Source organism: Manacus candei, unplaced genomic scaffold (assembly GCF_025592945.1).
Source record: "Manacus candei isolate 608988 ecotype Guabito, Panama unplaced genomic scaffold, ASM2559294v1 h1tg000052l, whole genome shotgun sequence".
Classification (NCBI taxonomy): domain Eukaryota; kingdom Metazoa; phylum Chordata; class Aves; order Passeriformes; family Pipridae; genus Manacus; species Manacus candei.
Window position 1 is genome coordinate 4,819,260 of NW_026138100.1, and position 10,949 is coordinate 4,830,208.

At 47.2% G+C, this 10,949-nt stretch overlaps 1 protein-coding gene across 2 annotated transcripts; it reads left to right on the plus strand.

The window, feature by feature from the left end:
- The first annotated feature begins 386 nt into the window (after nucleotides 1-386).
- On the plus strand, nucleotides 387-10,560 carry ZBTB2 (zinc finger and BTB domain containing 2). Of its 2 annotated transcripts, none has more exons than XM_051801658.1 (3): nucleotides 387-595; nucleotides 4,309-4,492; nucleotides 6,286-10,560. In XM_051801658.1, exons 2-3 carry the CDS (start codon nucleotides 4,320-4,322, stop codon nucleotides 7,646-7,648), a joined length of 1,536 nt encoding a protein of 511 aa, XP_051657618.1. In that variant the 5' UTR covers nucleotides 387-595; nucleotides 4,309-4,319; the 3' UTR covers nucleotides 7,649-10,560. The 2 variants fall into 2 exon arrangements, with proteins under 2 accessions (XP_051657618.1, XP_051657620.1); XM_051801660.1 differs by lacking the exon at nucleotides 387-595 and adding an exon at nucleotides 1,828-1,945.
- The last annotated feature ends 389 nt before the right edge of the window (nucleotides 10,561-10,949 follow it).

Sequence of the window (10,949 nt, forward strand, 5' to 3'; positions counted from 1 at the left end):
CTGCCGCCAAGCACCGCCCGACGGGAGCCGCCCGGTGGTCCCCGGCGGCGGCACCGAGGAGCCTCTGCCGCCGCGGCGAGGCCGGGCGGACGCCAGAAAGACGGCGGCAGGCGCAGCACCGCCCCATCTCATCCCATCCCAATCCCGGCCCCGCACGGCGCCACAGTCCCCGTTATCCCCGCAGCTCTGGCGGCGGAGTGCACACCGGCCCCCGCCGCCCGGGAGTTTTAAAGGGGCAGTGCGGCCCGCTGGGATGGGGGCGGCGGCGTTCGTCCGGGGGTGCCCGGAGGGCGGGAGGGCCGGTCCCGTGCCCGGTGCCGGCGGTGGGGCGGGCGCGGAGGGAGGGGCGGGGGCTGGGTGTCTCCCGCTGCCGCTGCCGCTGCCGCCACAGCACTCGCCGCCTCCCCTCCCCCACGGCGGGGGCTCCTCGCCGCAGCCTCTGTGCTCCGCTCCCGGTCATGTGACCCGAACGTAACCGGACAGGAAAAGCCGCCGCCGCCGCCGCCGCCGCGCTGACTCCGTTGTTGCTGCTGCCGGGCGCGGAGACGGCGGCGGCCCCCGCGCGGCGCCACCCGGCGGCCCCGGCGCCCCCCAGGTGAGCGAGCACCGGCCACGCCGCGCACGCCCCGCGGGGCCGCCCGGCCCCGCCGCCCGCACGTGCGCCCGGCTCCGCCGCGCCGGCCGCGGCCCGGGCTGAGGCGACGGCGGGGGCGCGGCAGGGCCTGCGCGGCCCTACCTCCGCATTGTGTGCGAGGGCCGCCCCGGGCCCCCCCGGGTCTGCGCGGGCCGAGGGGGCGCGGGGCTGGAGGTGGGGCCGGCCTGGCGAACCCCCGCCGGGCCGGGCCGGGCCGGGCCGGGCGGCTCCATCCGGGACACGGCGCGGGGAGGGGGATGGGCGCGCGCCGAGGGGAGGGCCGGGCTTGGGGGGGGGGGGGGGCGGTCGGTGGGTCGCGGGGAAGGAGGGAGGGGGCGGCGGGGCTGGTGCCGCCCGGCGCGGGGCTCGGCTCGGCCGGTTGAGGCCCGCGCTCCCTCCCGCCCCCTCCGGCGGCGGCGGCGGGATCCGGCGCAGGCGGGGCGGGGCTGCCCCGCCTGTCCCCCCCGCTCGGCGGGTTGGGATGGGATGGGCTGGGCCTGGCGGCGGCGGCGGCAGCGGCAGCTCTTCCCGTCTCGCGCGCCCTGGCGGCTCCGCTCGCGCTGCGTCTCGCGCGCCGTCTCCGTCCCGTCCGTGCGCGCGTGGCGTGCGCGGGGGGGCGGGGGGGGGGGCGGGCGGGGGGAAGAGGAGGAGGGGCGGGGCGGGGGGCGGGGCGCAGCCAGTGAGAGCGGCGCGCGCCCGCCTGGCCCTCTGCCGCGTCGGCCAATGGGAGGGCGCCGTGCGCTGCTGCCGCGGGGGCCGCGCGCAGCTCCCGGGAATGGAGAGGGCGCGCGCCGGGACACGCCCCCCGGCGGCGGGAGCGCCCCCGCGGCGTGCGCCCCTTCCCTGCCTCACGCCCCGCTGGCGCGCGCGCAGCCCGGTCCCGTCCGGTCCCGTCCCGTGGCGGCGGGCGGGGCCGGCCCGGGGCCCATCGCGAGTCCCTGCCCGCCGCCCGCGGTGAGGGTGGGGGCGCCCGCTCCCGGCGGTGCTGCGCCGCTGTTAGCGGCCTGGGCCGGGCAGTGCCCTCTGCCGACGGAGCGGGAGCAGCGCCGCGGGCTCGGTGCTCCCGAGGATCGATGCCCGCCTGCGCCGGGCCGTGCCCGAGCTGTTCTCTGCCGGCCCGCCCGGCCGCCCCCGCCCCGCGCTGCTCCTTCGTCGCCGCTCCCAGGCTCTTCTCCCGCGGTGCGGAACCGGCGCTTTCCCGGCCTCATCCTGGCCTCGTGCCCACCCCTTTTCCCCGCGGGGTCTCCAAGATGAACACATGCTTCCCGAAAGGGTTCGCCCCGGCGTGGCTTTCCACGTTGAACTGATTAGGTAATTCCAAAACCGTGGCAGAACGGAGCCGGGCCAGGGAAGGACTGTCCAGGTTCCAGGGTACAACAAATGTTTTGCGCAGTTGTTGGACCGGTCAGCACTAATACGGCCTTGCCGGTGTTAATCACCTTTATTTAGCTGAGGATAAAACTTTTATTTAGCTAAGGGTAGAACTCCTGAGTTCACACATACCTATAATGAACAAAGCGCTTTCCTCGCTCCTGTCGTCTGCCTTACGATTTTCTCAGAGTGTAATTCTTCTAGTGCTTTCAGTTACGGCGCTTAAATATCATTCAGATACACTCAAAATGCAATGTTGTGCACGTGTGTCATTTCATGAAAAGATTAATTCAGACCTGTGATGAAGGGCATTGGCTTCAGCAGCCACAGTGACTGCTGTTTGGGTAAGGGTGAAACTACAAGCTAAACAAACTTAGAATGATAATAACTAGAAAGAATGCCTTTCTGGCTTGGAAGCCCTCATGTCAATGGTTTGCTCTGCCTGACAAATTTTGCTGTCCAAGTACAAACCAGACTTAGCACTGATGAATTAGAAATACAGTACACATTAATAATCTAAATTAAAGCTAACAAAAAAAAATCTAGTGTGATTTCTGTAACATCACAAAGTCTACATGTGTGGGGCATCTTGCAGGATTAAGTAACACCAAACATGATTTTTGTTATTGCTGACAGCAAGTATTCCCTCTTGTGGAGAGAGGGAGACAATTTCCATTTGTACAACGAAAATGTAATTATCCAAAAAGTTTAAGGAAAGGAATATGGACCTTAAGAGAGCTGCACTCTTTTTTTTTCTCTTAGCTGTAAGAACATAGTCAACTGTATTGTATATTGTATTTCTTTTTCTGCTTATGCCCTGACTCGAATGAGTTCTGATCTCATGTGGATGCATAGGAATGCATTTGATCAGCCTGGTTATTGGTTTAAGTATGAGGGCATTCTTCACTGTCCAGCAAGTAGAAATACCTGTTTCTTCAATGACCAAGCATACATGTGGAATACACTTTTGTTCTCTTTCCCAAAAAGCCATGCTCTTACCATGTAAAAGAAACAAGCTGCTTTTACTTAAAATTTCAATAGCTTCCTGTTAAGTTTGGAGGGGAAAATTCTCAAGACTTTTTATAAACCTTTTGATCTACTTCTGATTTCACCTCCTCTTTGTTTTCTGTTCTGTTCTGCTTCTTCATTTTTCTGGGCATAACATGGCCAGGAATTTTGTTGGCTTCTTTTGCTGTTTTGCGTGTTTAAGTACAGATCTACATGACTTCATACTTTCACTTTTTCTGCTCAAAGCTCTATTTATTTTGGTTAAGTTTGTATCCACTTGTTGATCTTACTAGCCCTATATTCATCCATCCAACCATACACAACTGTCCTAATGTGTTTTCCTGGCTATTTTTTTCCCCAAAGTTATTGATTTCTGCTTCCAAGGCTGAATTTGAATCCTTGAGAAAAAGTTTATAGCTCTTAGGTAGTTCTTTTTGGGCAGCCTCCAGCAGCTGGTACAAGGAAGTGCCAGGGAGGGTGAGGGCTGTGGAAACCCTGGCTTAGGAGGGTTCAGGTCAGTGCCACATTTCACTGTTAGTTATTCCACCTTGTGCTGATGGTCAGTGATGGGTGGAACTGCACCTCTCACCTCCGAGTTTCTTGATTTGCTAGGCGGGCATGAGACACACAGGCTGCTTAGAAAATGCTGTTGTAGCTGGTCTCAATAAATAAATAAAGACTTGTTGGGTAAAAAGGCCCTTCTGTATTGATAGTGCAGAGAGCTTGCTGATACCAAGAATGAATTGTTTGACTCTGGCAAGATTCAGGTATTTATCTGATATTTCCCAGGAGAGGGCATAACCATCAGTTAAAAGTGTCTAACTTGTCTTGTATTGGGTTGTGCTCTTGTCTCTCCCACCCACTGAGATGAGGGTGACTGACATCAGTAAGGAAATTTATTTTTCCTACTTGAGCAGACAAGTGGTAACCAAAATGCTTTCTTTTTTCCACTGAATATAGTGTTTTTACTGTTTATTAATATATCTTCCTCTCCCTTAGCTATTTCTATTTCTGTATCCAAGCCCAACCCCATGCCTTTTCAGAACTTTTCATCTTGGCTCTTCTTTGCTCTTTAACCCTGGCAAATCACTTGCACTTTTGTGAATCACCTTGCCCATCGTGAAACAGTGATCATTGCCTACGTGTAAAATATGTTTTATACAGTAACTTGAGATTAAGAGGTGTTACTAAAGCAAGGCATACAGATATTAGAGGAAAATATCTGTTAAGAGACAACTACTGTTGCATCTGTGCATCTACTGCTAAGTTTTACATGAAAGTCGTTTTCTTTTCAGAGTGTAAAAAAATGGATTTGGCCAACCATGGACTTATTCTGCTGCAGCAACTAAATGCTCAGAGAGAGTTCGGTTTCCTGTGTGACTGCACTGTTGCCATTGGTGATGTCTACTTCAAGGCACACAAATCAGTCCTCGCTTCTTTCTCCAACTACTTCAAGATGTTGTTTGTTCATCAAACCAGGTAACTGTAAAAAGGTGCAGTGTTTAAATGTTGTTCAGTTAGCTGAGCTAAGGAAGTCTATCAACGTTTTGAAACCTGAAAACATTCTTTTTGCTTCTTGCTATGTCATAAGGAGTATGGAATCCAGTCTTATCTGCAAACTAGAACCTCACTTTAAACAAATTAAAGTTGAACTGTGATTCATTAGCACTAACTTTATAATTTGACACAAGTTCTCTATCCTTAAAAAATCATAGGATTTCTAGAATTGAATACTTCAAGGATCCTGTTTCACTCCTGCACTTTCCTTCTCCCTTCTGCTCTGTCTTGACATTGTTCTTGACATTTCCATAACAGTATATACAACCCAATAAGTATTTACTAGGAGATTTTGAGAAATAAGCTTAAAAAAGAGGTGTATGTACTTTATTTTTTTTGCAGTTTATCAAAGTCAATTATATAATAAGATACTACATAGTGGTGGAAAATAATGGGGTTTGTGTTACTTTCCTTTCTGTGTTTTGGTGTTGTTTTGGGGGGGGGTGGTTGTACCAGAGCCTTACATTGAGGACCTTGAAAAGATAACCAAAGTGTAAGACTGTTTTAAAGGTTTTTCTTTTTTTTTTCCAACTATTTGAACTATCTCAAAACTTCTAGGACAGAAGTGCATTTGCACTTCTGAAACAGTTCTGCAGGTAGATGTATCAGTCTTGATGCTCCATCAAGAGCACACAGTTATTTTTGGAAGACAACATTGCAAAGTTTACTTTTGAGTAATACATCTGAATTCAAAAGCAGTCACAGAGAAGGCTCGAGAAGGGTGCATTTCAAGAAATGGAAGAATTGGCTGTAATTTCCTCCTCGGCTTGGTAGCGCACTGTGGTTAGAGCATTCAGACCACAGCACGCAGTCATGTCCATTTCTGGATTTCTGTGTTTTATTTAATGCTTGTTTTTAATACAAGAGCTACAAATACTTCTGAAAAATAATTAGAATCCCAGTTCCTCTCCTGTTAGCTAACTGACCTAACCCCAAGGTGTTCCCTATTTTCTTTCTTCTGTGAGCCATGCCTCACTTTCTGCATAGAGATACACCTTCCACCAGAGGCATGGTGGGTGTTTCAGTCCCAGAGCATCATAAAGGTCGATGCACTGGGCACACTCTCGGCTGGAGGATGATGTTGGTTTCAGTTCTGTTAGGCTGAAGAGGCATCACAGCCAAAGCATTTCCCTTTACTGAGTGCTGTAGGCTGGCCAGGCATACCACTAGTGCTCCTGTTCCTTCCTTCTGGTTAAGGAGCCTGGACTCCACAGGTTACATGTGCTCAGGCTGTACCTGTTGCATCAGACCCCCAGGGGATTCACACCCTGTCCTGCATGGTTTCTGGATTGTAATGCAGTTGAAACAAGGTGATACCACACACTTGCAGAACTGTAGCTATATACCCTAGTAGGACATAGAGGGCAAACGGGCAAGTGCCAGATAATTTTTAGATGTTTTCAGGGAGAAAAGTACTGAGTACTGAGAAAAGTTTAATGAACTGTGAATTTATAGTCCAGTGCTAGCAGGTTTTCATCTAGCTACAGATGTGTTTGAATCCAACCAAGAAAAGGGGAAAAATGGCTTTGCAATTTATAGAGTATATTAATATGTGACAACACATCTATAACATAACAGCAATGTAGAAGGGTGCGGATCGCAATGGGACAGCTTTGTCTTTTCATTGAGGCAACAAGTCATCTTCCAAGTGGCCAATAAGATTAGCTTTTTTACATTAAAGCATTTCTCTAATATATATTTGTTTCATCTTTCAGTGAATGTGTCCGTTTGAAAGCAACTGACATACAGCCAGATATCTTCAGTTATCTCTTGCATTTGATGTACACTGGGAAGATGGCACCACAACTCATTGACCCAGTTCGACTAGAACAGGGAATAAAGTTTCTGCATGCATATCCACTAATTCAAGAGGCCAGCCTTGCAAGTCAGGGAACTTTTTCTCACCCGGATCAAGTTTTTCCATTAGCGTCTTCATTATATGGCATTCAGATTGCAGATCACCAGATAAGACATCCCACTAAGGTTACATCAGCGGCTGACAAACTCGGGCGAGAACCAAGGCCACAGACATCGCGGATGAACCAAGAGCAGGTTTCTGAAAGCTCGCAGCTCTCGCAGTTAGCCACAACTCTGCCACAAGTGACCCGGACAAATATGTCCACTTCTGACCCATTGCCATCTTCTTTATCTCCAGAATTGGTATCTGCTGCTGGTAATAATTCACCTGCAGGAGAAGAGGCCAACATGGAAGCATCTTCTTCAGATGAACAGCCTGCCTCACTCACAATAGCACATGTCAAGCCAAGCATTATGAAAAGGAACGGAAGCTTCCCAAAATACTATGCCTGTCACCTCTGTGGTCGCCGGTTCAATTTACGAAGCAGTTTGCGTGAGCACCTGCAAATCCACACGGGAGTTCCCTTCACATCTAGCCAGCAGGGAGAAAGTAATATTTCTTTGTCTCTCTGTAACAACACAGCTGATAAAGATGCAATGGAAGTGCCTGAAGCAGGGATGATTAGTGACAGCGAGTTGCAGCAGATCTCAGACTCCCCAATAATTGATGGGCAGCAGCAGTCAGAGACACCTCCCCCCTCTGATATCGCAGACATTGACAACTTGGAGCAGGCAGATCAAGAGAGGGAGGTAAAGAGACGGAAATACGAGTGTTCCATCTGTGGTCGCAAATTTATTCAGAAAAGCCACTGGAGGGAGCACATGTACATACACACAGGCAAGCCCTTCAAGTGTAGCACTTGTGACAAAAGCTTTTGTAGAGCTAACCAGGCTGCCAGACACGTGTGCCTAAACCAGAGCATGGACACGTACACGATGGTGGATAAACAGACTCTGGAACTCTGTACCTTTGAGGAAGGCAGTCAAATGGACAACATGTTAGTACAGACCAACAAGCCCTACAAATGTAACTTGTGTGACAAAACGTTTTCAACTCCCAATGAAGTAGTCAAGCATTCGTGCCAAAATCAAAACTCTGTCTTTACACTAGAAGAAGATCGCTCCATTCTGCTAGGTGGTGGGGACACAGAAGCCACAGAGACTGATAACGCAGTGTTAGCCTCCATCAAAAAGGAGCAAGAAGCAGTGTTGTTAGACTGAATGTGAAACCTATATCAATTTTTTAAAGTTTCTTTACTCATTTTTTATTAAATCGATTTTTTCCTTCCCTTACCTCTTACCTCACTTACCCCTTCCATCTTTTCCACCAACATCCTTCCCACCCTTTGTCTTCAGCAACCAGAACTGTACTGGCGCATTAGGAAATTGGACTTTGCCTCTCCCACCAAAACAAACAAAAAGCTCTTGCATCAAACCACAACGAAATTGATTTTAATACAAAGGAACATGTGAAAAATAATCCAGCTAACTATGTTGATAGTATTAGTTAATCCAAATTTCATAGATTTTAAATTAAATTTAGATTGCTTAAAAGTGTATTTAGATACAGTGATGACTGTAACGAGAAACAGAGTTATCAGTTTGGTAAGTGAAGGATATATGTATTTTAGTTTCCCTGGTAGAAGGCATTTTGAGATCTGGCAAAATAAACACCGTGCTTTTTACAAGTCCACATGCAAGTTGATTACGGTTATAACCTAAAGCCCTCAGAACTTTTCTCAAGGAGAGCAAAAGTCTCTGTTCATTGAGTTAAAAAGAGCTGAAGGAGTTGGGTTTCTTTTAGCCATACATTTTCCCTCAAGTATGCCTTTGGGTATCTGTTTTGGAGCCAAGCAAAGCAGCTGCTTAGCCAAATTTTGACTTAAGTAGCTATAATAGTAATGTGATGGCAATCTTTATATATATAAATACTGTGTATATGTAAAGATATATACATATACATATATATATATAAAGTGTTCGTGTGTATATTTGGTACAGGTAAATAAATGCACACATCCTTTTTAAGTAACTGGCCACCTACTCTCAGATTCAGCCTGGAATGTCTTTTAGTCATTTGGTAAAACTAGTCATTGCACAGGTTAGTTTTAATCAAATTTAAAACGTCCTGGGCTGTGTGCATTTTTATTGACCTGTTGAAGAGAAGCTAATAAGTAAGTGTTGTCACCCAAGCTACCAAGGAAACTAGAGAGGTGACATACTGGTGAGCACTGCACCATCATTAGTGCAGCACATGCATGTGTTGTTAGCTATAGGTTTGAGTCATTCTGGATGAAAGGAGAAAGAAAAGCTTTATTCCCTTGCTCTGGCAAGGAGTGTCCATGATTTCATTTGGTCTAATGGCATGAGTTAAGAGGGAGAAAAAACAGTGTTCTAGCAACAGGTGATCATGGTTGTTTTAAAGTGAATCTGTAGTGCTGGCTGGCAAATTGTGAGAGCCCTGTTATTTTGAAAGCCAAGACAAAGTCTGCAAAAAGTGAGAGGATGACTTCTGTAGTTTTGGTTACTGCTGATGGTCGCACTGCATCTTTGTGTTAAAAATCAAGTTGTTGATTTTTTATTATTTCAAATAGATGCCCAGATTTTTTTGCTGGTAGCCTAAAAACCTACACTGACGGCAGCAGTGAAGCCCACCGAGCAATTACTGGGCCAACAGAAGGTGTAAGTGGACAGAAAAAGTGCCCCGTCATAAATGGAGACAGTGTGTGTTTTGGGGGGAGGGGTGGGAGAGGGCAAGTCACAAACCACAGCTCTTCTCTGTGTATATGTTTAAACTGAATATCATCTTTTTGTGTATAGTTAAGTTCTCAGATTTGTAAGTTTTTATACATTATTTCATTGAATAAAAACTGAATTAAATGGGATATGATTTATTGAGTTGAAGGTGGAAGGTTGTTGGTTTTCAGTCTTCCTGGATGAGCTCTTGCTGAATTGGTTTAAAAGCCAGGTGATGTATTCTGTTTATCATCCTACAGATGAACAAATAGCTTGCTAAAACTTAAAACAGTGGATTTAGCGCAAAAAGTCACTACATACTAGATTTTTTCCAGTTTATTATAACGTGACAACTATCGTAAAGAAAGTGGTATTGATTTTATTATCTCCCTTGTATTAGAATAACAGATTTAAAATCAATTGATTTTGCTTTAAAGTATGGAAGTGTTTTTAAGTAAAAAAATAACATCTTATAGAGTTATTTTAGAGTTGCCCATTTTAAAACTTTTTTAGGATCTTTATCTACCAATATACGTTCTTCAAAAACATTTTTTATTTCATCCTACTTGGTCTGAAATGCTCTCAGAGCAGAAAAACAGAAGAATAAATCCTTCCTAATTCAGGGTAAGGTCAGCTTTTGAGGTGTCTGTGGTTTAGGGGCTAGTGACAAGTTCATTTCCAAAATGGCTGCAGCTGCTCAAGGTGCTGCCTCCTTAGCTGCTAGTTACTGCTTAATCAGATGCTCTTTTTCTTTTTTCTCCTTTTTTTTTTTATTTTCCCCAGAGCTCTAGCTCTGCTCCATGGCAGAGTACAAGAGTTTAGCTCAGCTCCCCAGGTGGCTGGTTCTATCGTGGGTACATGTGGCTACACATTTTTTGTGAGACATTCATCAGCCCCTTACCTTATTCCTGCTCTCATCGCTCCTTGTCCACTGTTTGGAGATCATTGCATGTTGAATGGGCTCAAGTGAAAAACAACTAGTCTTTAAAAATGCTATTTTTCTGTCAAATATCTTCCCTATTTTAGCTCTGCTGAAGGTTTTGAGCAAATAATGGATTGTGAAATGGCAGAGATGAACAGGGAAAAGGGTTACTGAAGCCAGTGTGGCTGCTGGCAACATCCAGGATGTAGAGGGTTGGAAGTGGTGACTCCCGCTTGGGCAGGTCCCTCATCTGGTGGGCAGGGTGGCCTTGCAGCTGGTGTACTGCCCAGAAAGGAGCAGGGTAGGGCAGGGAACAAGAAGCCAGCAAAATAGTTGGTTATGACAGTACTGCTGCAAGGAACGTGAATTTGCAGGCCCAGCAGAGATACTTTCACCTGTTAATATTTATTCTTAAGAAATAACACTGTCGGGTAAAAAGAAAAAATAATCACAATAAAGAGACTGTTTTAATATGTGTTCAGCTATGATAATGGTTTATTTTAAGTACCCTTTATTGTCTGATGCTCTGTAGTGATGTTTAAGTCATTACCTTTCAACTGCTCGAGCAGTTTTGTTCCTCTACAACAAATCAGGAACAGTATATTCTGGTTATAACATTTGCATCAAGAGTCTGCATAATTACAGCACAATTACAGTTCAAGCTTCTGTGTTAAAATGCTCTGAATTATTGTTACAGTTAGAGATAACTTCTTAGACGGTTTATCTTTCAGCGTTTGACTCAGAAATTTGTGACTGACTTGCTTGTTACTCATTCAGTCTTGCTCACCTGCTGAAGTTGTGAATTTTCTACCAATGAAACCAGACAGCTTGGAAGCAACTGCTAGGAAGTCTGGTGAAAATCTG

Bases quoted from the DNA above. Each gene is read 5' to 3' on its own strand.
- ZBTB2 (XM_051801658.1), top strand. From the start codon at position 4,320: ATGGATTTGGCCAACCATGGACTTATTCTGCTGCAGCAACTAAATGCT. The intron at 4,493-6,285 runs GTAACTGTAAAA...TTCATCTTTCAG, and splicing joins TTGTTTGTTCATCAAACCAG to TGAATGTGTCCGTTTGAAAG.